The 27,085-nt window shown below is 41.0% G+C and overlaps 1 protein-coding gene across 1 annotated transcript in view; it reads right to left on the bottom strand.

The window, feature by feature from the left end:
• Positions 1–807: 807 nt before the first annotated feature.
• The window catches only part of ror1 (receptor tyrosine kinase-like orphan receptor 1), a 147,544-nt gene continuing 121,266 nt past the window's right edge, over positions 808–27,085 (bottom strand). The window contains exons 5-12 of the mRNA XM_023280538.3: positions 15,314–15,441; positions 13,014–13,331; positions 12,005–12,250; positions 11,678–11,892; positions 7,274–7,453; positions 6,336–6,563; positions 5,192–5,556; positions 808–3,864 (exon numbers count right to left, since the gene is read on the bottom strand). Coding sequence (XP_023136306.2) covers positions 3,165–3,864; positions 5,192–5,556; positions 6,336–6,563; positions 7,274–7,453; positions 11,678–11,892; positions 12,005–12,250; positions 13,014–13,331; positions 15,314–15,441 — 2,380 coding nt within the window. The 3' untranslated portion in view covers positions 808–3,164. The remainder of the gene's footprint in view (positions 3,865–5,191; positions 5,557–6,335; positions 6,564–7,273; positions 7,454–11,677; positions 11,893–12,004; positions 12,251–13,013; positions 13,332–15,313; positions 15,442–27,085) is intronic.

Here is a 27,085-nt window from a genome sequence, read left to right as displayed (position 1 = left end):
TGGCACACATTATATCTGACACTAAAGCTGCATATAAAGTGCATTAAAAGCGGCACCGATACGAAAATAAACATTTACTTACCAAACTATCAGAGTCCTTTCAATGTCTGCTGGTAGAATCAGTCGAAGGCAGAAAACTGGTTAAACAAGCCAACGGGCAGGAAAACTGTCTGTGGCAAAATGTTCTGCTGCTCCACCGATAAATAAACCAACAGTTATTATATCAGAATTAATCCAAACAAGGAGAGCAGAGTCTCTGCTGCCTGCTCCATAGGACCTGTCAATCATTCCAGACCGGACTGTCAATCAAGTAGCCCCGCCCCATGGCTTCGCAAAACTTTAACGCTCTATAAAAAAAAAATCTGTATTGATTTATTTTAAGATCGGCCACCTGATCTGTCATTCTGACCATGAAAACTAACGAAAAAAAATGTATGTACAGTTTATGCACCGTACTCTGGCTACACACTTGCTGATGACAACTTCCGGTCTCAGAAAATGAAAAAACTGACCTTTTTTCGTTTCTGTCTCTTACTGATTTTACTTTCTTGTAATTCTAAATATAAAACGAAAATCAAATCATTTTTTAAAAAATCGTATATCCCTTTTTGATCATGAAAAGGAAAAACGCCTTGTATTTCAATTTTAATTTTTGTATTTTAAAACGAAAATCAAATAACCACTCGTTTTTTTGTTTTTCCAATACCCGTTTCAGAACGGAAAATCCAATTGCCAGATCCGTACACGGACCGTACACGGACCATATCTGGTGTGAATGCATTTATTTCTGGGGCAAAGTATAGAATAATGATTTCCAAAAAGGATTTATTTCAATTTTGTAGTAATTCAAGCAGCTGCTGTTATCTCATAGTGACACCAGATAGGAGGGATTTTTTTTAGAGGTTGATAAACTAAACCGTGAAGTGAACAGATTACAGCTCCTACTATCTACATTCCACAAATGTCAGAATACAACTTTACCATATTAAAAAAAAAAAAAAAAAAAAAAGCACTTTAGGCAATAAGACGTCCTCATGGTGCTTTTTATACTGCATGTCCACAGTGAAAAGCCGATGTGTCTTGTGCTAAATGTGTGCTTGGTGAGCAAATACAGCTGATTGATAACATGATAATCTGTAAACATACGGTGTAGTGCCAGGAACACTTGTACAACCAATTAACAACTGATGATTGTCGACTAAACAGATACTGATAGAGAAATTTAGATCAAAAACTTGTCACTGCTGGTTCTGTGACCCCCTTTTTTAATAATACAGGCTTCATATTTTGCCTCTAATGAACCATCATCATCATCAAATAGGAGCTTAGATAGCAGAGGCATCATTTGTGTAATTACAGGACAGAGAGTTAATCATTTACCAAACACGCACTTCTTCATATCACAAAAGGATATCGGAGCAAATGCATCTAACCCATACAAATTACGTGATGCTGCTTGACACTGACTGTATTTAAAATATAAATACAGCCATTATTTTTTGCTCTGAATGTTTAATACCTGCTGAGCTACTTGTTGGGATCACCAGCACGTCGATACAGTCGGCTTCAGGTTTTATAAAAATCATTTACTGATGCAGAACTGAATAAAAGCTACATACATGAAACTCTGCACACGTTACACACAGTGAATCCTTATTTAGGTAAGACATTCTTCTGTTCAGGCACCGATACTTTTAAGGACATCAAGCAGGATTTTTTTGCTGGTACATTGCTGAGACCTTACAAAGTAAAAACAGTGACATTGTCTACTTGCAACAGTTTGTTTTAACCCTTTTACTATCTTTCCTCCATGTCTTGAGTTGTATTTTTTTGCATGATGCAGATGCAAATAACGGGAAAGGAAAGGACAAAGGCATACAAAGGTGAGCCCTCCACAGATCTTTAAATTCTTCCTTCAAAATCGAACACTGTACAAACCATATTCAATCACTGAGATTTTTAAAAAGTTCCTTTGTGAAAACTGACGCCAGCTCTTGCATGGTGAATGAGGTGTTTGCCCTGAGACCGTGGAGGACACGAGTGCTGTGTGATTTCATTTGTAGATCTGCAGGGGGTCCAGAGAGTGCAGCTTTGAAGTTAGCTGTTGTATGTCTTGAGAAAGGAGTAGAGTAAAGGAATAAATCATGAAGGAAATTATGATTGAAGTGAGATTGGAAGACTGATGAAGGGTTTGTTGTATGATCAGACAGACTTCTAGCCTTCTTGTTTCTCAACCTGGGCAGCTTTGAAGACAGTCAGAGTATAAAGAGCAGGTCTGTGTCTGTGTTGCAGAGGTCTCACAGTCATGTTAAAGTTGCAGAAAAAAAACATTCAGATGTCACTTTCAAAAGGGTTTAGTGTGAATGCCGATTTTCAGCACCTGGAGGAATATTTTAGCCAATTCGTCACCTGTGGCTCAACTGCATTTACACAAGTTCCAGCTGCTTCGCTGGGCAGAAGTCACACGGCAGCTGGATGTCTGGATGAATGCAAGTTTAGTTTCAGGGTCCAGTGGGCTGAGCATGTCACCTGTATGCTTGGTTGCATTTGTGCAGGTCAGTGTTGGTCTGCTGTTCCCATTTTTGCTCGCTTTGCTATTTTATTTTTGATATAACGTCCACTGACAAGCAAGTCACAGCACTGCTGAAAGGCACCTAAAGGTCATCACATGAATGTCTGTATCTCCTTGATATCCTGTATGAAACAGTCCATCGGCTGGGTTGTCAGCACAGGAGCTTTTTGTGTGATTGTAATACAAAAACCATTTCATAAGGACACAGGATGGACTTGCTATGTTTTCACCTTTAAAGTGTTTTTCTCAATAAAAAGTTCTTTTGAAAATATATCTTTGTATTTCATTCATTCATTCATTCAGGACTTGTGTACTGTATTTACAGAGAGGTTAAAATAACAACACAACATTTTAAAACCGTAATAGTAAGTACACTTGCTTTAAACAGGAAGGCATTACAAAGTCAGACAGCTGTTTATATACTTGTGTAGCTGCGGCAGTGTTTCTTGCACACACCGATGTGCACAGAGGCCTGTTTCTATTGGGTCTCACATGACCAGAGTAGAAATGTGATACTGGGTCCCTGTGTGAGAAGCTAAACTTCTCATATGTGGGTCCCAAGCAGAAAGAGAGCGAGCTTCCCTCTCTGTATCTACAGATCTGCTGTGATGACCGAGTCGTTGTACATCAGTATGTCAGAGTCAGGAGCGAGCAGCGCTGATGTTTGAGAAACGTGCTCCAGTTGTCCCACCCCCTTCTGGGAAACTTGTCCGTACATCTGAGCCGGTCCTCCGCTCCCCGGCATGATGCAGTGGGAGAGCAGCGGCGTGTTGGCATCATGGTTGGAGCCTGTGGTGGAGGGAACGCCGCTGACGTGGCCCGTGCTGGTGGAACCGCTGGCACTGCTGGGTGAGCGGCTTTTAGGAGGTGGCAGGTGGTGCTGGATTACCCTGGTAGGTGGAGCTGGGGGCGCGAAGTGAGCTGGGAAGGCTGCATATCCAGGAGGGATGGGATATCCGTTGACCGGGATGAAGCGTTGGTGGGTTTGGGGCACAGCCATGGGTGTCCATGCTGGGATCGGAGCCATCTGCCCTGGGGCAGGAATAGCCTGGGCCGGGTAGAGGTACCCAGCAGCGGCGGTGGCAGCGTAGCGAGGGTTGCTGAGGTTGCTGACAGGGCTGGCGCTCAGCGAGGTGGTCTGAGTGGTGGCGTTGCCTCCTCCGCCAGACGGTGTGCTGGAGCTGGCGTGGGATGACAGGCCTTCCCAGGCTCGCAGGCGGGTGTGGATGTCCTTGAAGCGTGGTCGCCGTGCTGGTCCCTCCTGCCAGCACTCAGTCATCAAACCATAAAACCTGGAAGACAACGAAGATGTTCAGATTCTTTCTGAAAGCACATTTTAACAAATAAGTCTGAATATCTAAAATATTAAATAGACATGAAATCACTTTCTTGTTGCAGTAAAACTACTGACAGGTGAGGTTAATGTGGATATCATTTTGACACATGCCACACATTGTTTTGGACCCACAACAACCTCCAAAGGCAATGACAGTCTACCACACCAGCAGCTTCTCCCAGTAGAACAATGCAGTCCACCACAACACAACAACTGCTCAGGAATGGCTCAAGGTTGAGGCCCCAGACATCGACCTGGACCCTAAACTCCCCAGATCCCAATCCGATATAGCAGGTACAGTGTCTGCCAGAACAAGACCTATTCACAAAGGTCCCATCTTGCAACCCACAGTCAATGGCCATAGTCCCAGTGCCAAAAACCAAGGGACACCCAAGAGGTCCTAGGTCCATGTGGTTGGTCAGAGATGTTTTTGTGCAGGGAGGACGGGTGGTCTCAATACTGTGGCTGATTGATGTCAATGATCATTGCTTATTTAGTTATTTCTGTGATATGTTAAATTGACATCTATGAAAACCTCACACGTTCTATATTTTTATCGTTAGAACAAGGACTTATTTGAGTGATAAAAATGTAGATGATTCGTAAGTAGTAGGTGCTGTATCTCTATATGTGATCAGAATGATATAAAATAGCTGCCTGCCTTTCCTACAATACCTTGGGACAGACACAAGCACATCTGTGGTTTAAATTCTTTCATAAAAATGCCTAAATCCTGACGACAAAGAAAAGAAGTCGAAATAATGAACTCTCTGGAATTCCCTCGGATTTCAATGGTAAAATTTAACATGGGGGAAAATGAGCAGATGTTTCTGTTTTGACTTTATTGGTGTGCAACCATCATTTAGTTTCATGGTCGAGTCCTCCAAAAAGGAGCTGAAGGTTGAAACTGAAGGATTATTACACTCTGCGGAATGTATTTTACGCAATCCAGCTCTCTTTCTCTTGTGTCTGGCTGTTTTTTTCTTTGAATTTATTAACATTTAGCAAATGAGTTTATTCCTAGGTCTTAATATTGCATGTGACATCTTATCAGCAACTTACTGCATTTTAAGATTTTAATGACCTGTTAGATGACACCTTTTTAGTTTGAGACAGAGTTAAGTCTTCAGTATTAAAAACAGCAGTGGAATTGGAAATGCAACACAAGGTTGAACTAAATTTGTTGCCTTGCTGACCCAAGACATTTCAAGTTGTCCTAACCTTCAAGTTACATGCAGTCCCTCCTCATATTATAGCCTACTGCAACAATGAACACAGCATACCTTGGTGGACAGTCCTCAGGGCAGGGCAGCAGCTGCCTCTTTCTCACCATCTCCATCACTTCCTGGTTGGAGAAGCCATAGTAGGGCTGCAGACCGTAGCTGAAGACCTCCCACAGCACGACTCCAAACGACCAGATGTCTGAGTCTGTGGTGAACTTGCCGTAGGCGATGGCCTCGGGGGGCATCCAGCGGATAGGCAGCAGGGTCTTCGGCTGGAGGCAATAGTAGTCTGAAGAGTAGATCTCTCTGGAGAGACCCAGGTCGGAAATCTTGATGTGGAGCTGCTCACCTACTAAGATGTTCCGAGCTGCAAGGTCTTTATGGATGTAGAAGTGACTGGACAAGTACTCCATCCCAGCAGCCACCTGATGCAGAAGAGATTATTCACGGATTAAATACATGCAATCTTACCAGAAAAAGACATGATTAATTAAACAGTGATCTAAACTGAATTTGCAAACCTCCTTAAATAATCATTTCCTGTTTGTTAATACAGAAGTATGTATAATGGTCTTGGCAGGACGTTTGCAGAGTGAGAGTCTTGTTGATGATTTTTCCAACTTGCTACCCATTACTCTAATATGGTTGAATATTAATGTATTTCTTAACCACAGCTGTAGTTAAATAAAGGCAGAAGTGAATCAGCGTTACAACTGGAAACAACAGAGTTGCTGAATTTATCCAACAGCAATCCACAAAAATTAAAAGAACTGACTGTTTTTCCTGTTTTCAATTTATCTTAAATTTGAGTTGGCATTTGCAATTCGATGCTCAGCCAAGTTCAGCGTCCAGATGTTTGTTATTGCAGTGGTAGATCTCTGGAGCTGTTGTGTCAGTGTTTCTATGCTTTCTGACACAGGTGCTCATGTTTCCTACTGATGACTCACCAAGGAGCTTGAGGCACAACTGATTTTTGGATGCATCATCACCTGTCACAATCTTGGCAGAAAATGAGTAGGACCTATATTTTCTAAATGTTTAAACAATTCCTTCCACTTTGCTTCTCCGTTGTGGGAAAATGCACATAATTCACAAGGTTTAGATGTGCTGAACTGACTACATTGTTTTAAAAACATTTTTAAAACTGGCCCAACTCTTCTTTCATCTATACCAAGAACAGAGTTTAAAGGGTGTATAATCCTACCTGTATGGACATATGCAGAAAGTCGCCATGATCCAGGCTGGATTTCACCGTACCATCCTCATCACTGCTACAGCCGACGTCAGAGTGCGGTGAACGCATGATGAGGAACTCGTGGAGGTCCCCTTGCGGCAGAAACTCAAACAGCATGCAGACCGGCTGCTCCTGAGTAACCACACCCAGCAGACACACCACATTGGGGTGCTGCAGCTCAGTCAGCACTGCTGCCTCCTTTGATGGAATTCAGATACATAATGGTGAATTTCAAGCAAAAAAAAAAAAAGAGAAGCAGCTTCATATCAAAAAAAAAGAAAAATTACAAATGGAATATTATAGATATTTACGAAAGCCTCAAAACTTGAAGTGATGCACAGTTTAAGTTAGTGTCCTAACAGCGCTTCATTAGTTTTCAGAAAAAAATAAACACTACAAAAAGATGTTGGGTGTAGTGTCACTTTTAAAGCAGGCAGTTCAAGAATGCCTCATTTTCTGTAAATAGAAAGTAAGGATTATATTTTACTCATGTCATCTGTTTGAATCCTCCTTAAAATCTAAATTTGTCTGGTCCATGTGCCAGTAGTTACAGTTTATTTCTGGAACTATTTCCAGTGAGTTCATCCACAGTTCAGTAATTTCTATCCATATACAGTCACCACTTGCACACTGCATTTATCTTCTGTGGAAATATAACAAATCTTGTGTGAAGAGACCTCTTTCCACAATAATGTAGTTCATAACAGGAGATTATTTTAGTAACACATTTCATTTCACTAATCCACACGTAACTAACGGAAGTGTGGCTTTTAAATTACTATTTAACATTATAGCTACTATACAGGTTGGTATTTTTTGTATCTTCAAAAATCAAAAGTTTTGAATTTAAAATAAATTGAAAAGTAGCACTGAACCTACATCTTTGGAGGCAGTGATTTAAAGCGTACCTGTTGGAAGTCACCCCACTGCTGAGCGTTGGAAATGTCCTTCAGAGTCTTTATTGCCACCAGCTGTGCCTGGTCCATGCCTGGCAGGTACAGGTGACCCTTGTAGATTTTCCCTAGCATACATTCTCCAAGCTCCTCCATGAAACGTACAGCTGACAGAGGAAGCTCTTTGGCTTTACTCTGCAGAGGGAAGAAGAGAAGGGGAAAAAGAAGAAAAACTGTTAAGTGGCATTAATGGGTAGAAGAGATGTGACAGAAAAATTAGCTAATTATTTTTTTTGTCAGCTCAGCACCGTGTCCTCACCATTATCCTTGAATGGAAAAGTGAAATGATGACATGCAGTTTACATTGCTGCTTCTAATTCGCCTCAGGCAAACTGCCTGATATAACACTAAATACTGTAATGTTTAAGCTGTAAAAACAGTAAAACTACAGCCCAGAGAGTTGATAATCATTATAATCAGACTCAATCCACGACATCAGCTCTTAATAACTGCCTTTACACCTTGGGAAATGATGTGGGAAAGTAATGAAATCTGGCAACACGTCCACAACCTAAAAATGTCATTCAGCTGACAGGTTAAGCTGCGTTTAGCAATTAGTTCTCTTGCCAGTAAACTGTAGAAGCAGCTGCAGGAATAACAGAAAATGCTGTAGCGCTCTTTGTGAGGGATGACTTTCCATCTGCAGTCTCTCATGCCTACTGCAGAGTGGAGCTTGGTTTGTACATCTAAATCCAATGAGACTGAGCTGAACTGTGGGGTTATGAGAGGGTCGCAAATGATTTACAATTCAGCTGGTGATTATCAAGCTTAATTAAAGATAAGAGCAACTCGGTTTCAGTTTTAAAGTATCCCCTTTCAGCAAAGCCAGAAAATGCATTCAAACCCAGATAGCTGAATTCTGTAAGCCTCTTTCAGACATGACCTTCTTTCTATTAATCTGATGACATCTGAATGTGTCAGCTTCACGTCTAAATGAGCACTAAATCATTGCTACAGCAATTTTACTACATCAGATTTGCTCACATTTACACATCACTTTATACATGACACAAGTCTGAACTACATGCAGCAGTTCCCATAACAGACTGTTATGCACAAGATTATGAGTTATCAGTTAGAAAGGACACTACAGAGCAGTGGAGTGTAATAAAGTGACACTACATACATTTTACTACCTTACTAGTGTAAAACTATTGTTAAAATTATTGTTAAAAAGTGTTTTGCTGTTATATAATGACATAAAAATGATACTAAACAGGAACAAAAATAGAAATATAGGCATCAATCAGTTTTTTCAGGCAATGTAGTTGCTCTCTGGATGGTGGTACTGGAGGCAGTTCCTAGCCAGCCATTCTGAGGCTACAGCTTCACTGGTGTTCGAGGCCTTCAGATCTCTCTTAAGCCCCTTCTAATCTGATGGCAACTGAATTTGTCAGCTTCATGTCTAAAATCGCACCCTGTCACTTTCCTGTAAAAGTTGCACCAGCAATCTTCCCAGATCAGACCCAGTAGCATTTCTGTGTCACTTTTAACGTGGCACAAGTCTGACCTGCACCCAGTAATATTAATGGACAGGCATATACTGTACAAGTAACTGCAATTAAAGTTGTGTCTTGTCACTTTAATGGATCGAAGTAGCCACCATTGTTTGAAAAAGGCTTAATGGACATCTTGTAGCACAGTCGGTGATTGACTCTGGGATGTTTTCTCTGCACTGATTCTCGGTAAGGAGACATCCAGTCATACTCTATTGACCAATCAGTGCACCTGCCTCTATACAGCTACATGATGTTGATTTCAGCTCTGTCCTGGATGCTGAAGTTTGGCACTTTATCCTGCCAGGTGAAGATCTGGATGCACTGAAAGCTGTGCGTTTGAAAGGCACTGAGCTTTTCGTCTTGTTGGGTGTGTAATGTTCAGGACTCTCTGTCACACAGATGGGCACCTCATACAACTTGCTGAGCCAAAGCATTCTGTACAACATAATTATCTGGCTGCTCCCTCACTGTCAGTCTGCTATAGGGGGGGGAAATGCCTTGGCTTGTCTATATTTCTTTACATCAATCACAGTCATTACGTGCGGCGCTAAGCAAAGAATGCGGATTTGGTGTTCCTTCAAAAAAATGCTGGGTGGAATTGTTGAGGTGGGACATTCGCATGCAGGGAGACAAGCACTGACTTCAAAACAAAGAATCCACTAAAAAAAAAAAAAAAAACCTGGCACAGCTGCTTTACTACAAGAACCAAATCCTGACAAGTCAATGTCAAGCTTTTACCCGCAGCTTTCATTCAGTGCGGCAGACTAGCTTGCTACTGGCCCCTCCTCTCTTTATAAGTCTTGAAATTGTGCTTAATACAATATAATTAACATATCTTTTAAATTTAAAGTTAATAGTGTGCATCAGCCCAGACTTTTTAACATCCGCAGCATCTGAGGCAAAACCGTGGTCCATCCATCCTTTATCTATACGCCGCTTCATCCTCATTAGGGTCATGGAGGGGTTGGAGTCTATCCCAGCTGACTGAGGCTACATATAGAGAGAAACAACCACACTCATAATTTAGTACAGGGAGAACATGCAAACTCCATGCAGAAAGATCCCAGGTCCAGGCCGGGACGTGTACTGGGGATCTTCAAGCTGCAAGGCATCAGTTCAAACCACCGAGTCACTGTCCAGCCCTCTAAAGCCACAGTAAGTATTCAAATTAATAAATAAATAAATTTTTCACTCGATAATGCGCTGTGATGAGGTTGGTGTTGAGCTCCCTGTGTGTGTGTGTGTGTGTGTGTGTGTGTGTGTGTGTGTGTGTGTGCGTGTATGATTGTGTGAATGAAAGGGAGCTGCAGTGAGCGTGAGTATGCTGATACTTGGGAGAAGATAAAGGGTGAGGGGAGGCTGGCAGAGATTTTCAGATTCCAGGAACTCCGAGATGAATAATGAAATTCCTCTGTGAGCAACACACACACACACACACTCACTCTCTCTCTGAGGGGGGTGCTGAGTGTGTGTGCTGTACGTTTTGAGAGACACAGATGTTTTCAGTTATGAGTTCGTTTCAGCCGTTCTTTCCTCCCCACACCCAAACCCTCAGATCCTCTTCACACCACCGCACATTTGTGCGTGTGCATGTTTGTGTGTGTCTAAATAGATTGTCACAGCCAATGACCCCTGGGCGACCCTGCAGCAAAGCCTGCTGGGTAGGAGCCGAACCAAAGACAAACTTGTCCATAATGAGAACAGGAAACAAAGACACTCGACCTGCAATAATATATGGGGATCTGCCACTCAAATCACATAGAAATCCTTTATGTTAATAGTATTTAGCTACAAAATTAAAGACATGTATTGGTAAACAGGTGAGAACTGCATTCCTGTAAAAGCTTTTTCAGTCTAACAATGGATGTTTATGCGCTCTGATATGCGAGGACCATATTTCAGGTCTACAAGGACCATTCAAAATCAACTGTATAATTCCATAACTGCACGGTTGTCACTGGAAAAATTTTCTTGATCCTCTGTAAGCTCGACTCTTTGCAGACACAAGGTCATCAGCTAAACACAGCAAGGAGAGACTCCCTTTTTAGGTCACTGAAACATTTGTTCCAATCCAAAAAAACAGAGCAAACCTGAGATATTAATGGCTTTTGACGCTCCTGTGACATTTTGCGGTTCTCTCTACAGCTGTTGATGGTAATATTATACACATTACCTTGAGCATCAGCTCGAGTTTGCCCAGGCAGACACGCTGTCTAGATAACCCCACACCCCTCCACCTCAACCACCGAAATTATGTGGAAAAAGATAAACAGACATGATATGACTGAGTGTGCAACCTTGAAAGGAACATGATACAGAGCCTAATGTGAGCTATGTGCTGGCTGGGAGAGCAGGAGCTCGGTGATCTACATTACAAAGAGGTTCCGAGAAAGAGGGAGGGGTGAGGAGACCGAGAAAAAGAGGTCCAGAGGTAAAGGGATGGAGGGAGAGACAGAAGAAGAGCAACAAAAAGAGATGGACTGAGTGAGAGCAGGAGGGAGAGGTATGGAAAAAGAGACAGCAGGAGAGAAATAAACAGAGAGGAAAAGCGCTGCAGTTGAACATTCCTGGACCTGCTGAGATCTGATGATAGAGATCTGAGGCTGTCAGGTCATTTCCACACACACAACCCAGTAAGGCCAGCATGCTGCGACGTATCCCAGTTGACACACAGAGTGCTGCGCTAGTGTTTTCACTCCTTCTGCAGGCTGCTCTCTTGACTTTGAAATACAAACACTGCAAAAGAGGACTTACTTGGAGTCCCTGCAGGAGAGTCCAAAATGATATGACTTTTTTCAGGTGGATCTAGCTTTATTTTCCCACCAACAGTGTCGTGTGCTGCGACTTCGCTGCTCTCTACCTTTGGCTTGTATGCAGTTGTGAGCATGGACATCTCAACGTTTTGTCCTCGGACCGGTTTGGGCTGTCGCGGCGCAGGAGGCCTGGGGGACTTCTGGTTGTTGCGACACACACAAATGAAGAAGAAGAGCAAAGCGATGGCTAAAGGGATCGCCACACTGGGAACCAGGATGTACAGGATCTCCATGTTGCTGCCGCCTGACTTGTCCTTGTGGTCTACAGAGATGGCAACAGAACAGTTATATCAAATGAGTATTACAGCTTACTGCAACAATCCTGATCATAACGTACAACATTACAAACTCTTCAACGTATTCTAGTATCTCACCACAGATGGGTATGTCACAGAGCTCCATGCGGACCCCCTCGTCCAGCGTGAAGCACCAGGGGGCCTCGTGTTTGTTCCCCGGGTTCCTGCAGTACGAGTGTCCCCCATTCAGCTCTGGGTAGCGGACGGCCAGGTAGGTGTGGCTGTGAGGATACTGGGAGTTCCACGGCTGACACTGACGCCCCGACTTGGTCATGCTGACTGTCCCTCTGTAGTCGGCCCCACTGTTGTTGTAACATTTGTGATCTGGAGGACAGAAAGGTGAAGTGAACACTATCTGTTCAGCACCAAACATCACAGAGACTACATCAATAGCTACTTGGATCGTTTACCAGTTTAAGAACCTGATTTTGTCCTCAGGAGTTAAAGCGACGCACTACAGGCAAAAACATTGTTTCTTCATGCACTGGTCAATTTTGAGATGTGGGTTATTTTATTCCATAACTTGTCTTTCTTTTTAGCAGACAGAACTTTTTTAGGTGCATATTTTACTGTGGATTATTCGGTCGGACATCAATACAAAATAGTGCATATTTAGTGAAACAATAACAAACTTTCAAAAAGCCTAAAATACAAAAAAAATACTTCCTTAATGTAAGTAGGGGTATTTTACCTGCATTGCGCCCCTAAAAAGAGTGAATAAAGGACCTGAATTTATCCAGTAAGAAATGATTCCAAATAACAAAAATGCTAATCTTATGCACTATCTACTAAATGTTTAATTTGCAATATCAAATTTATAAAGTGAAAATGTTTCAGTGTTGTGGCTACAGCTTGTTCTTGCTGGCCTGAGGTGATGAAAAAAAAATTTGAAAAAACTGAGATCTGAGATGGCTTCAAAAAAAAAAAATCCTTCACAGATGAAAATAATAAGCTATCATGCACGGCAGGAGAGGGATAATGAGATTTTTTGTGAACAAGGAGCTATCGGAACAGCTCTCCTCAGACCATAATAATGTCATATTATCAGTATTGTCAGTTATACAATCAGCAGGAGAACATGTCTTACTCTTGTTAATGGGCTCGGCCATGGGGATCCCGATCCGCAGACAGTTTGCAGCCTCAGGGCTGTCAGAGGCAGCCAGGTCCTCACAGTTCGGTAGTTTCAGCCTCTTCAGTATAATTGGGTTGGAGCGGGCGATGATGTACTCCGTCTTACACAAGTCGTTCTCCAGGATCTCACATTCGTCCTTACAGAGGTCCCGAGGTTTGTCGGTCCCCGTGCTGCGGTCACATGTCGGGAAGGCAAAGTGGCAGAGGGACGGGATGGCAAACTGGGAGCACCGATCGGACAAATGGTTGGATGTACCGATCATGGTGAAGGCGGCTGGAAACAAGGACGGAAAAGGTTTGAATATAAAAAAAGGAATCAGTTATTTTTGGATGTGGCCAGACATCAGAATTCATCTATATGTTCAGACACAGAATAAAAACTGAATATCTTCCACATTCTTTGACTGATCTGGAAAAAAGACACGGAGAGCGTACAAATCAATCTTCTTTGCTCTTTGCTACAGTTTTTGAGGTTGGCCATGAATACACACTCTTTCCACTGAGTTCTTAGGTATCTATACAAAACAGATCCAAGAAGACTTAAGATGAATGCATGTCTCTTAATGATACTGTACTTTACATGTTATTGCAAACATCTGTGCTTGTCATTACCATTTAGCGTGATTTAGGCAGCTTTACGTGTGGATAAGTAAAGTTGGCCAAATCTTCCCATGTTGCTTGAAAGAACTGATCATAAAGATCAATAAAGGTGTCATTAAATTTCAGAAGCTGAGTGTGGATGCTTTGGCTGTAACGTTTATGATTTACAGTCCTACTGTAGGCTTATGGTGGCAACATAAATCTTAATCATCACTCGTCCTTGATGTTTCAGATTAGAGTCCGGGCTCATGGGCCTCTTTTGTCCCTGTTCAGGGGAAAAGCTGACAGCTGCACGGATGCAATCAATAACACACACATTAAAACTGACCTTCGAGGACATGAGCACAGAAACACGCAAAACACAAACACAGAAGCTGAGACGCAGACATGTGTAGTAGTATTAAACTGTATGTGGGCCATGTGTGCTCCATACAGAGGAGTGACCTGGCTGAACTTCCTTTGAACTCTGGAAGTCACCCCTGCTTCCTTCCTGGTACATATTAATGAAGGTTCATCTTCCGAAAAGTTCTAATGTGCAGGATTGCATTGATCAAGGAGATGCTGAGAAGGCACCTTTACAAAGATGCTTAATCTGCATAAAAACAAGTTTCTCTAGACACACACTGATCAGCCACAGCATTAAAACCACTGACATGTAAAGGTTATAGCAATGATGATCTCATTACTTAGCAATGTTCTGGTGGGAAACCTTGAGTTCTAGCTTTGTGGATGTTACTTTGACACGTACCACCCAAAAAACAAAAAACACAGATGCAGACCAAGCCCCATGGTGGCGGCATGAGGGGAACCCATGCAATATTATGCAGGTGGTTTTAATGTTGTGGCTGATCTGTGTATGTGAGCAGTGATGGTTGAACTGTTGAACTCACCTGATGAAAGTTGACTTTCCGACATAAAACATGAGAGAGGGAGAAAATAGTTTGTTCCTAAATGCATTGAAAAGCTTTGTTGACCACTAATATTTAAAACACGCGAGACTGTATTTACTCCCCAAAACGACAGAGGTGCTACTTCAGTTTCAGGTTATACCATCATCAGGAGCGAGTAGAGGCGTCAGGAAACAGATAATAAATCACAAGTGTGTCAGGTGATTGTATCAGTTCAGCTGAGGATAGGCCAGGACCCTCAATATCATATAACGAACTTTAGTTTTCCACTGACTGTGCAATTGAAGTTTATACCTGCTAACAAAAATTGTGGATTTCCTACCAATATTTACCTTGTTCTGTTATTTCAGATTTTTTTTTCAACTACTCCAGGCATCGAGTCTGGTCTTGATTGCATGATTGCAAATGTGTCTTGTTCTCTTATGTATTGTTTGTCTGTTCTCCACTTGCTATCCTGCTATCCCCATGACGATGGTAAGCGTCTCCCCCATGCCAATGTACTTTTAATTGCGTTAAGCATATATGCAAAAATTATGTCCATACTGAATTATTACCAGATGGACCCAAACATAAGACTGAAAAAGCATAAAATGTACAGAAAACTTCAAAAAGATACCACTGTGTAATAAAAGAAAATGCTATGTTATGAAAATACATGTAGAACACATTTGAACCATTCTTAAGCATAAATGAAATAAATATTTTAGCCAGATAGAGGATTAAACGGACTTCAACAGATTTTTCCCACCTGTGATCTGTGTTTCAATTTCACCCTGCATCTGCAGTGAGTCGACGAAGATGCTGCGGTTGCCGATGAAGCGGGCGCAGGCTATTCCTCTGTACGGCTGGCAGAACCCGTCGTCATCAATTTCTGCCCTGAGAGGACACAGAAAAGAGGAAAAAGGGAAAATGTAAAGTTATCTGAACAATCACAACATATATTTCATATTTGGAAGAACACAGAGGAAGGTAGGAGTCAAAATCCATGATGCAATGCACAGAACCACCACTAGAGGTCAGCATGTGTTAGAATATCACTAAAGAAACCAGTTGAACCTCTGTTGAAGAAAAAGCTGTTTCTTATTGCTGCCTTTGCTTGGCTAATTATAAGTCACTGTCATGTCATAGGCAGGGATCTAAAACACAGAGAGAGAGAGAGAGATCTCAGTCCACAGCAAAGATGTAAACCGCATTAAGGATTAATAACTGACTGATGTTTCACTTTATTCCTGTTATGGCAGAGAGATGTCACCATGAGCCATAATGTGAAACATACGCAGACAGAGACAGCCACCATGTTTTCACAGCTATGCAACATCATTCCTTTATGTTTGAGCTCTTTTCTAATTTTCCTTGTTCATGTAGCAACTCATGTCCTTTTTTTTTTAAACCCACTTATGTCCCTGCTTGTTTCTTGTGCCTCGATCTCTCACCTCTCCCATTCCGTATATGCACACACATACTAACCACATGCTTACTAGCAGGCCATTCGCTCAGTGTGAGATCACCCTGTCATGTGCTTTAAGTCGGGCCATATGGAGACTTTCAGACCAGGCACAACCACAACATACAGCGGAGGGGTGTACCCGATGCCGCTGCACATAGACATGCATATTATTGGCTGACGTAAGGTATATCCTCATGTTTGAGTAATGGCAAACAGAAGCACTCCCTTTGAAACTGACCACACACTGAAATTTAGGAAAACAGTTAATACATTAAATTATAAAGCGGATACATGAAGTCTTCGACTCCAATTATGACTAATGAGAATGAAAAAAATTGTGTCAAACACAGAACCTCATTTTAATTTAACAATTTGTGCATTTGTGTCATTGAAAAAAGCCACTTTCATCTCACACACCGTTGTTTTTCTCGCAGCTTATATGCTTATATTATCATTCAAACACATCTGCCGCCTTTGTTGATGTGACTCAGGTAGTTTACAAGGGACGTAACTGTGTGTAAACTACACTAATTAGCCCACAAACTATAAAACTGCACTCAGATGCTTTAAAGATGCAACTGAAAACAAAGTGACAATGGTGCATGAAGGCAAGCACAAATAAATAGATGTTCACAATCACACAAAACACACACACACAGCGCCAATATCACCACGGGTGTGTAGCTTTGGTGTGAGTGTGGGGTCATAAGGTTCCCTCTCTCTGAGGAGTGTTAAGTGACTGAAGGGCCAAGGTCAGTTCCCTCTCTACTGATCTAAATGGATTTTCCAGACGTGGACACACTACACTCACACGGCACCATAAAGCAGTGGTCTGCATACTGCCGATAACACAAAGATATGGGAACAGTTACAGCTTAATACAGGTTTAAGCAGATCTTATCCTTAGAATATGTAATTACCTACAAAAATATGGATATCAGTAATGATGAGTTCATGTTGCGGTGTGCCTGCAGAAGCCTTAGCACCCCTTCAACAAGCCACAAACTCACAAACTGCTTCGTCTTCAGATGTTTTTTCCCTCTCCTTCATGTCTTTAAGTGAAAATCATGCCGGGCATTAAGGCTGCAAAGGGAGAATCCTGCAATAAAAAAAGCTACCACTGTAAAAAAAGAAAAAACAGTTGAAGGGACTGTTGATTGATTAGGTCGTTAGTGTTCTGAATGTAATGCAGCAGAATATGAGAAGGCAACTAGAAAGCATGGGAAAACACACACACGGGATAAAGAGTGAGGGCTGGACTGTGTGCAGGCAGCCCAGAGGTTAGTTTGGTTGTGCGTCACAGAGGATGGTGAGCACAGCATCCACACTAACACGAAGCCACACACAGACAAGAAAATGACAAGGGAGAGGAGACGATCCACCACAATGCAGCCAGATCCCCGCGGGCAAATTACAACTCTGGCCAGTCCAAATCCTCTCAGCCGAGCCAGCTCAGCCCAAATCGCAAAATCGCCCCTCGCTGTTTTCTGTATTTCAATTTCTGTCATTCTTTTCTGTATCAACTTGGACTCTAAGCCACATTGGAGAGGCCAATGAAAGTGTCTCTATCTTGTCCAGTGCAACATAACTTACAGCATGTCTGAAAAGAGAAACGTTTAGGAAAGACACATCTATAAAAACCTAATCACTGTGAGACATCTGAGGTTTTCCGAAAATGTTTCTTGAGTTTTGTATCCATTTATTTCTCTGTGAGTGCATGTGTGTGTGTGTGTGTGTGTGTGTGTGTGTGTGTGTGTGTGTGTGTGTGTGTGTGTAAGCTATCCCAGGCAGGGAGAGCCAAGTGTGGTTGCTATTTGTGTAAACAGTGGATAGCAGTTCAGGCCTTTTATTTAACACACCAACGCCATGAGCCCTCTGCATAATGTTTTATAACAGTTAATTACAAGGGAAGGCTTTTCCCTCCGAGACTCAATCTATAATCCAGATATAAACAGAAAGCCGAGCCTCACCACAGAACTTAAACAAGGTATGGAGGACATTGATACATTGTCCAATTACATTTTGTCCAACCTTATTATTTATTCAGGGACTCGCTCACTAAGCCACCATGCTCCTTTTTGCAGCACCACCCTGAGTCACATGGATGCATACATTCACACCTGGGTGGTGCCAGTACAGTAAGTGTGAGCTGCTCAGGAAAGTCTGGCTTTGCGGAATAGCGCGGTAGTTCTTTTCTATATCATAAAACTCATACAAATGAGCAAACTAGTGTAAAAATATAGAAAAGATTTAATGCTAAACTCAAGCCTGTTTTGCTTTTTGAGAGGGATCGACATAAGTACATGAACTAAAAGTGTTTTTTGTGACTCACATTAAGTGTGGATAGAATACTGTTAAATAGCTAAATTATTCCATACATCATAAAACTAGATAGATATAAGATTGCGAAAAACAGGAACGAACCATTAGCATGACGAGAAAATGGGGTGTACAGCCATGCTAATGGTGTGCTAAAATGTGCTTGCTCATTGAGAATTTTTGGATTTTTTTTAATGTTTTTGTTAAATTTTATTGGATTTTAATCTTAATTTATAGTTGATTAAACTGTAGGTTCTTAATGTTTAAGTTATTTGGGTTTGTTTCTGTTGTGCATCGTATTGTACAGTCTTCCCCATAATTAAATTAGTCAGGTATATTTATACTATACAAAAAAATGTAGGATCTTAACTTTAATATTTAACTTATGGTAGTTTCTATAGGAGCTGCAATGATTAATCAATTAGTTGTCAACTGTTAGACTAATCAGTAACTTGATAAAATCTAATCAATATAAATTATTTTTAAAGAAATGTAATTCTAATTTTTCTGATTGTAGCTTCTTAAATCTGAATGTTTTCTGGTTTCTTTTCTCTTCTGTGACAGTAAACTGAATATCTTTGAGTTTTGGGGAAAAAAACACACTTGATGATGTCATCTTGGGCTCTGGGAAACACTGGCTTTCATTTTCTGACATTTTTACAGACCAAACAACTCATAGATCACTCAAGAAAATAGCTGAGATTAACTGACAATGAAAACAACCGCCAGTTATAGCTTTCATTTGTACAATTAAGAATATTCCAGAGTCTTAACCTTTGGATTTAAACTTATTAGGTAGATGTATAATGTCAAACTTACTTCTCCATGGGACACTTTTTCCTCAGCGGCTGTAGATTCAGTGATGCACTTCATAGTACTGTACATCCTAACGTTGTCAAGACATTTCACCCAAAGCTATGAATGTGAATCCTCATGGTGGTGGTTGGGGATCACTATAATGTCTACATTAAATTGCACAGCAAACCATCTCATAGCTGTGGAGAAATTTATGTTTTGACCAAAGTGGTGAACCAACCATCAGACTGACATTACCATCCCTGGAGTTAAGGTGGTGTGGAATAAATACATAAAATATAAATATCTGGACTGTAACAGCAACATTCTCGCAAACATGACCAAGGGCTGTTTTATATCACTTTTGAGTGATCCTTTGGCAGACAAATCAATAGAATGACACAGACACTGCCTTGATCTCTGAGACAGAAGTTTGAGGCAAATGTAATTGTCACAGGAAAAGGAGAGTTTTCTTTCGAGATGGTTGAATACTAAGACCACAAAAATGGATGATTCACACTGAATCATCAACAAGAAGTTCAGCTTGAGATCAAAGACAAAACAACAACTGCATTCTTTAAAACTCATAATCAACCAAAAGGTGCCATTTGACAAAGCTAGCTCTATGGTCATGAAAAAGGGAATTGCGATATGTGAATCTGACATTGTGAAATATTTTTAAATATCCATGAAATTGTTACTGCAGCATACACTCATGAATTTATTCCAGAATGAGCAAATGCCTCCTTTTCTTTGTTTGTTTTTGGAGTAGGTTATAATTAGCACAGAAATCTTTAGGTCATGAGGATGTTAACTTGGATACATCAACAATCTGTGGGCTGTGATGGCAGGTTTGTCTCCAGTTTTGGGTTTAAGGGGATGTAAAACTCAACGCTCTTTGATGGAGGGAATATAGAAAGATTTAAAGGCGAGGACGTGAGGGGTGGATCCTGATGACATTTTAGATTTCAGGGTTTTGTTTCCAGGAGCTGCTATGTGTGCTGAGTGAGGAGGAGATGAGCTGCCGGCAGCATGAGGTCACAGCTGCTGTATCCTGATTGGGGATGCCCCTCAGCTCAGTCTACACAAGTGTTTTATTGTTTTTAAAGACTCCCTCTCTGGTTTTGTTGCAGTGCACATCAGCACCATGTTCTCAGAGAATTCAACTGTGAACTGTGGTGGCATCTGAAACAATAATAAGCTTTGACAGGGCTGTTTAAAAGCTTCAACACAGTCAGGAAGTGTATCTTGACCAATACATTTCCTTTCCTAAGCCACATATTTATTGGGTTATGTGCCTTGTACAAACTATCCCATTATATCCAATACACTATAATATATACTTATTTCATAAAATATATTTTGGTGTTTTCATTCTTTTGTTGTTTTTTTTCTCATTTTCACCCACTGTGAAAAATAAATAGCAGAATCTTGAACGATACATGCTGAACAGTTCATACTTTTAAAGGATCTTAAAAGTAAGAAATGCAATCAATTTGTCTTTAAATTGCTTTACCATGCAGAAATTACACATCCCTGGCTAAAATAAAATGAGCCTTCCAGACGATTTTTCCATAATCTGTCATATAAAATGTAATTGGAAATCAGTGGATGTATGTATGATTGGAAGCAAATGGGTTTAGATATACGCCAGTTAGCCACAACATTGAAACCAGCTGCAAACACTGCATAGTCAATTTAATTCTGACCTGGTAGGGCATGGACAAAGGACCTCTGAGGGTGCCCTGTGGTGTCTGGCACTGGGGCGTTGGCAGAGTACCCTTTGGGCCTCCATGGTTTGGGCTTGTTCTGGCACGTCCCATGGAAGCTTGACAGTATTTGGATATGGTGAGTCTGAGGCCAGGTCAATGCCTTGGGCTCACTGTCGTGATCCTCAGGCTGTTCCTGACTAGTTTTTGCAGCTGGCAGGGTGAACTGTTGGGGGAGTCCACTCAAACTGGGGACTGCTGTTGCTATTAAGTGGGTGTACTTGGTCTGGAACAAGGTGTAGGTTGGGATTTGTCAAATTAACATCCATATGGACACTCGGACCCAGGATATAATGGTTCAACATTGCATTGTAACAAGACAATTAATGCTACACTTCACTCCTCAGTGGTTTTAATGTTGTGTCTGATCAGTGTAGAAAACCTCTCAGAATTACATTCATACTTTGATCTAAAGATTTACTTGAAGTAGTTGTGTATTCATTTTTACCCTGATTCTATCTTTAAGAGTCAGTAAAGAAGGTGACACACTGCAGGAATGACAGCCAACACATTTCATGAGTTGAATTTAAATATGTTCTTGAGCAAGAGCTGAACCGTTTGGGGGAACATCTGCGATTTTTCTGACAGATACTGTGATTTGATTTTACTTGTAATTTTTCATGTCCACTTCAATATTCACTGGGCAGTAGATTTATATATCACATGTGAAGGAGCATTACCGCATGTGATACCATCAAAAGTGTGACTGTCACACTGGGAGAACGGCATAAATTTGCAAAACCACTGACACAATAGTTTAAATGCTTGGCCAGTCTTACTGCATTACATAAACCCTAATTTGCAATCTCTGAAGTTCGCTAATTTTGATTGTTTCAAACTGTGATTTCAATTTGAAATTGTTGGGCCCTACCTTGAACTCATTAAATCATGAGGACAGTATTAGTGAATGCTTGTGTATGTGTGTCACATGGTGTGCATGCATTAGAGAGAAAGTGTCCAACAACAAATCAAACACACTTGTGAGTCTGGGAAGGAACAGATGGCAAGAAAAGATGAGAGGAAGAAAACAATAGACAATTGCCGTCCTCAAGAGACTGTGTTTCCTCCTGGAAAGTGAGTCTGACAAAGACAATGGAAGAATTAAATGAGAAAACTAAATCTGTTCAGCATTATTCTGTCAGGTACCACAGAATTGGTTCTCAGCTAAAAAATGCTATTGAGGCTGTTGTTAAAGTCTGACTTGTTTAGTTCCATCTGTGCAATATTGGAATATACAACTATATTTGGCAACTCACAACAATAACTGCAAGGCAACAATTCGTGTGTTTGTCCCTTCAAACTGGCGTACAATCACTGACAGCATCATTACATTATCAAAGCAGAGCTGCATGCGTGGCTGCAGTGTGCAATGATCTCTCACTGACAGGGAGCCAAAATGGCCACCAGAGGCCGAGGTTGACTGGGATCTGTGGCTGCCAGTGGCCCGTGACCACACTGGGAATGAGCAGTGAGCGAGGGCAACCGAGGCCCCGCATTAGGATACAATGGAGAAAGAGACGGCCCTCTGGGTCCTCATGTTACTACTGCTCACTGACTGCAACAATAGAGGCTTCTGTCAGAGAGAAGGATTTTTAGGGCATACTGAGGGAGGAAGGAAGCAAGAAGAGACATAAGGGATGGATTTAAGGTGGTGGGTTTTCTTTTCACTTCAAATATTTTAAAAAATGGTCACCTCTGATAAATAGCTCTGAGGAGGAAATCCTTTAAATCAGCCTTTTTTCCATGTACAGGCAGTGGTTAAATTAGGCTGGAGCCCAGTAGAGCTCAGCTACGTCTACTTCCCTCAGTATCACGGCATAACCTGCTCGTAAAAATTCTGAAAATTTGCTTTCAGACACTGTGTCGCACTGAACTAACAGTTGTAGAATACTGCCTTCTTTTCTTTGACTTTAATAAACAGCAGCAGCATCACCACACAGCAGAAGGAGCAATACTGTCTCCAAACTGAGAGAGAGGCTGAGTGCAACTTCTGCACAGCAGGTGACTTTAATAATTATCTTTCCTGAACCGTCAATTAAATGCAAATTACAATAATGAAAACAATACAGGTCTGCCACTGCAGTGTATTTGAGCACAGGCCAGTATAATTGGCGTGCTCCTGGAGCTATGATTAAGGTGTATTCACAGGTTCACAAGGCTTAAGGTGAACGTTTTTCTTTAAATTCAGTGAATACATGTTTTCAGGTGCAGGAAGCACACAGATAAAACGCAACAGAAATGACAGTCTACCAGAGAGCTAACTCTGAAATGTCACCAATTCAGTGGAAGTAAATGGAATGTAGTTTAATTATTAAACATATTAAACACACATGATCTGTGAGCCCTGACCTCACTTGACAAGGGCTCCCCCTCCTCACAAATCCAAATTTAATGCCTGTGCATAAGCACATCTTTGGTAATATGGTGAGAATGTCCAGTTTGAGTGATACATCCATGAATCTGAAGGACTGCAGGTACCAAACCCGGAACAAAGGTTTATAAGGAATTACGGAAAGTAAAAAGGAATTTTACTTCCCTGGAAAGTTATCACAGTATAAAATATTATATAAACAGTGAACGTGTAAATGGTACAAATGAAACCTTCATGTCCTTACAAAGTTGAACCAGGATTAATTTATCATCTAATTACGCTACTTATTTTTTGTTTCTACTTCTGCTCAAACTTGTATTATTTAAATTAAATGTCCCATATGGTAAGAATTTTTTTTATTGTGGTAGAACAGAGCTAAATGATGATGAAAACTGAAAGATACATTCTAGGAAAATGTGAGACTTGGGCACAATATGGGACCTTTAATGAAGAGGCTTCATTTTTACATGCATATCTGTAGTCAGTCTGAACGTGGCCCACAGTAACAGAGGCTATCTCTGCTCAGGTTACATATACAGTTGTTGTATTTATGTCACATAAGCAAATGTTTGTGATGCTACAAATATGAAATGCGTCATAGTTATTTTCCTAGAAAAGACATAGCAGGTACTTGCCGGTGTAAATAGTGAACACTTCAGCTTCTGTGAGGCTGAATTATTTTTCAGTTAATAAAAAAAAAGTAAACATGTATTTATGTCAACATCTTACTGAATGTAACATGGTCTGAAAACAATGTACAAAACCCCTCCCAGATATTCAAGATGCTGCTGTTTGATGTCTTGGACAAGAATTTGTTGTTAGGCCCAGACTCTGCCCACACAGGCTGGGAGTCGCCAGTGTGGATGAAGCTAAAGAGTTTTAATAACAGGGTCGACACATACATGGTAATTCAACATGCAGGAAAGGACCCTACATCAATCCTGTCACTCCTCGCAAAACTCCCAGCCTGGTGACATCACTTCCCCGGAGGACTGGAAGGGAAATCAGAGCTTCAGGTGGGAGGAGGGAGAGAGGGTGTCAATCAGCCTGTCAATTAGGAGGATAGGAGGCAATATGTCTGCTAAAAGCCAACATAAACCCAGTGGTGTTTAGTCAGACACATACACATACAAACAACTGGAGCACAGGGGTCACACCACGAGAGAGGTGAATTAGAGGAGGAGGGTGGGAAGCTTTTGTTTGACTAATAGCTTTAACAATCAAGGAAAGTAGAAACACAAGAAAGGGAAAGTTAAAAAGTAGTACAGAGAAGAGGAATAGGAAAGTCAGAGAGAAAAACTGGAAGAAAGAATTAGAGATAATTGGGGAAAAGTTGGAAACTGGACAACAATGAGCAGAACCAGACAACTGTGATGTCTGAAAAAGTAAATGTAAATTCATATTATACCATTAATCAATCACCCAGGAAGGACTACCTTTACATGAAAAACACATCTTCAGGATTGACAATAGAGTACAATAAACACACTTGTTGATAATGTATTTTTGTTGCAAGTCTTTTTCCCCCTTGAGGAGAATTACATATATGATTCTTGTGTTCCGTTTTTGTTGCTGCAAAAATTCCTGTCTTTAGTAGGGGGGGGTTTCTTAATAGTATTCCATCAATTGACTTCAGGCTGCCTAAAAACATCCGTGTGGAAATAATAATAACAGGAAGAGCAAAGAAAGCAAAAAAGAAAGAATGAAATTGCCGAGAGCGGAGCTACTTCTGTGATTTAGACAGCATGCACCCCTCCACACACACACACACACACACACACACACACACACACACACACACACACACACACACACACACACACACACACACACACACACACACACACACACACACACACACACACACACACACACACACACACACACACACACACACACACACACACTTTCCTGCATGATTTATGGCAGCACACTGCCTCCATCACAGATCCCAATCTGAACACACACAAGGCAGACACTTAAAAAAGACAGGAGGACACATGTTTTGGCTGACTGGATACTGACAGTGCTTCAGGAACAAGGCTGCACACGTTTAAACAAAAGCGCGGCTTCCTGAGGAAAGTGGAATAATCCTTGATGAGAGTGATTAAGAGTCACTAAATACACGTATTGTGGGGAAAGAAAACACTGTTGCACTGTGGCGCTCGTAAATAATCCCTCTTAACACAATCTGCTGTCAAAGGTGTCGGTGGGACACAGAAAACAAACACAGACGGCTTATGTTTAGTTAAAGGGTATCAACCTTAAAACACAATCATATAGTAGAACAAAGCTGCTGTTGACAATACGTGTTACATGCTGTTGTCCAATGGATCAATTTTCTGTTGTGTCTACAGATGTAAATCATCACAAACATTATCTGATTTGTCTGACAGTCTCAACAAATCTACTTTTTTTTCCACTGACAGCATCCTTTTAATATCAGAATGAAACACAACAACAAGAATTACTGATGACTTTTCCTTCTCTGCTATATGCATCCTGGGAATTATTATCATTTTTCTGCCTACACACACAACCCACATCCAGTAAGTTCAGGCATGTTGTCTGAAGTTTCTGGGGATTGTGGGCAAGTAGCAAGAATACCTCTTGATGAAACTCCAGCAGACAATCCACAAACTGAAGGAATGTGGGCATAACGGGAGGTAAATCACAACACTCCATCAAAAAATAACTCCGACTAAACCAAAGATTCCAGTCAGCCATTAGTGACATTAATGCCTTGCTCGAAGACATGATTACGGGGTAGCTAAAAACACAAACCTTGACATGGATATAAGAACATACAGAATTTAAACTAGACATGTACACACAGACACACACACAAACAATCTTTTTGCCGAGGGTAGTGTTCTATTCAAAACAGTCTGAAGCGGACGTGGCTCCAGCATCTTCCAATAAAACGTAATTTATAGGCCCCTGCACTCTTAAAAACAAATGGCACTAAGCAGCACGTTATTCACTTGGTACAAGGGCCAGACGAACACTCTCACAGTTGTCATCCATATTTACAATGTGGTCGATATATGTGTGTGCTTGTGTATGTTGTATATGTTCAGAGGAACTGGTCTGATGGCAGGAAGAGAAAAAATGAAGAGGCTAAATACAGAAATAAATCTTCTCCACTGTTTTATTGGGCACTTATCTCTGACCTAAAACACTAAACGGTTTGTCACAACAGAAAATAAAATTCAGATTTGTTGTGGTCTGATCATCTGTATTTACATTTCTGGGGAGGTTCAGGGTATGTAACTATGCAGTACCTATAGTGTAGATTCAACACAGAAGTATAAATCAGGCGATAATGACTGGAAATAGAGGTTTGACATTTTACCCTCTTTAGCCACAACTTGCTTGAGACAAATAGCGCACACTAGTGATTCGCAGGCCAACACATGACTTACGGATGGACAGGTTCGGGTTATCATGATAGAAAATGTCACACAGATATTTTTGCATATGAAGATTGTTTTAACTTTACAAATACACGTGAGGAGTGAAAATTTGCTCACAGAGATAGAAACTAAATATGCTTTCTTTTGTCACAGGGCTCTAGATATAGACTGTATATGTGTGTGTGAGAGAGAGAGAGCGTGTGTGTGTGTGTGTGTGTGTGTGTGTGTGTGTGTGTGTGTGTATAAATTATACAGTATATAGTAGATATACTGTCAGTATGTCAGTATATATATATATATATATATATATATATATATATATATATATATATATATATATATATATATATATATATATATATATATATATATATATATATATATACACATGGATGGATGGATG

This window comes from Amphiprion ocellaris, chromosome 2 (genome assembly GCF_022539595.1).
Source record: "Amphiprion ocellaris isolate individual 3 ecotype Okinawa chromosome 2, ASM2253959v1, whole genome shotgun sequence".
In the NCBI taxonomy this organism is placed as follows: domain Eukaryota; kingdom Metazoa; phylum Chordata; class Actinopteri; family Pomacentridae; genus Amphiprion; species Amphiprion ocellaris.
Note: the sequence above shows the minus strand (reverse complement) of the source record. Positions and strands in the feature narration are given on the sequence as shown.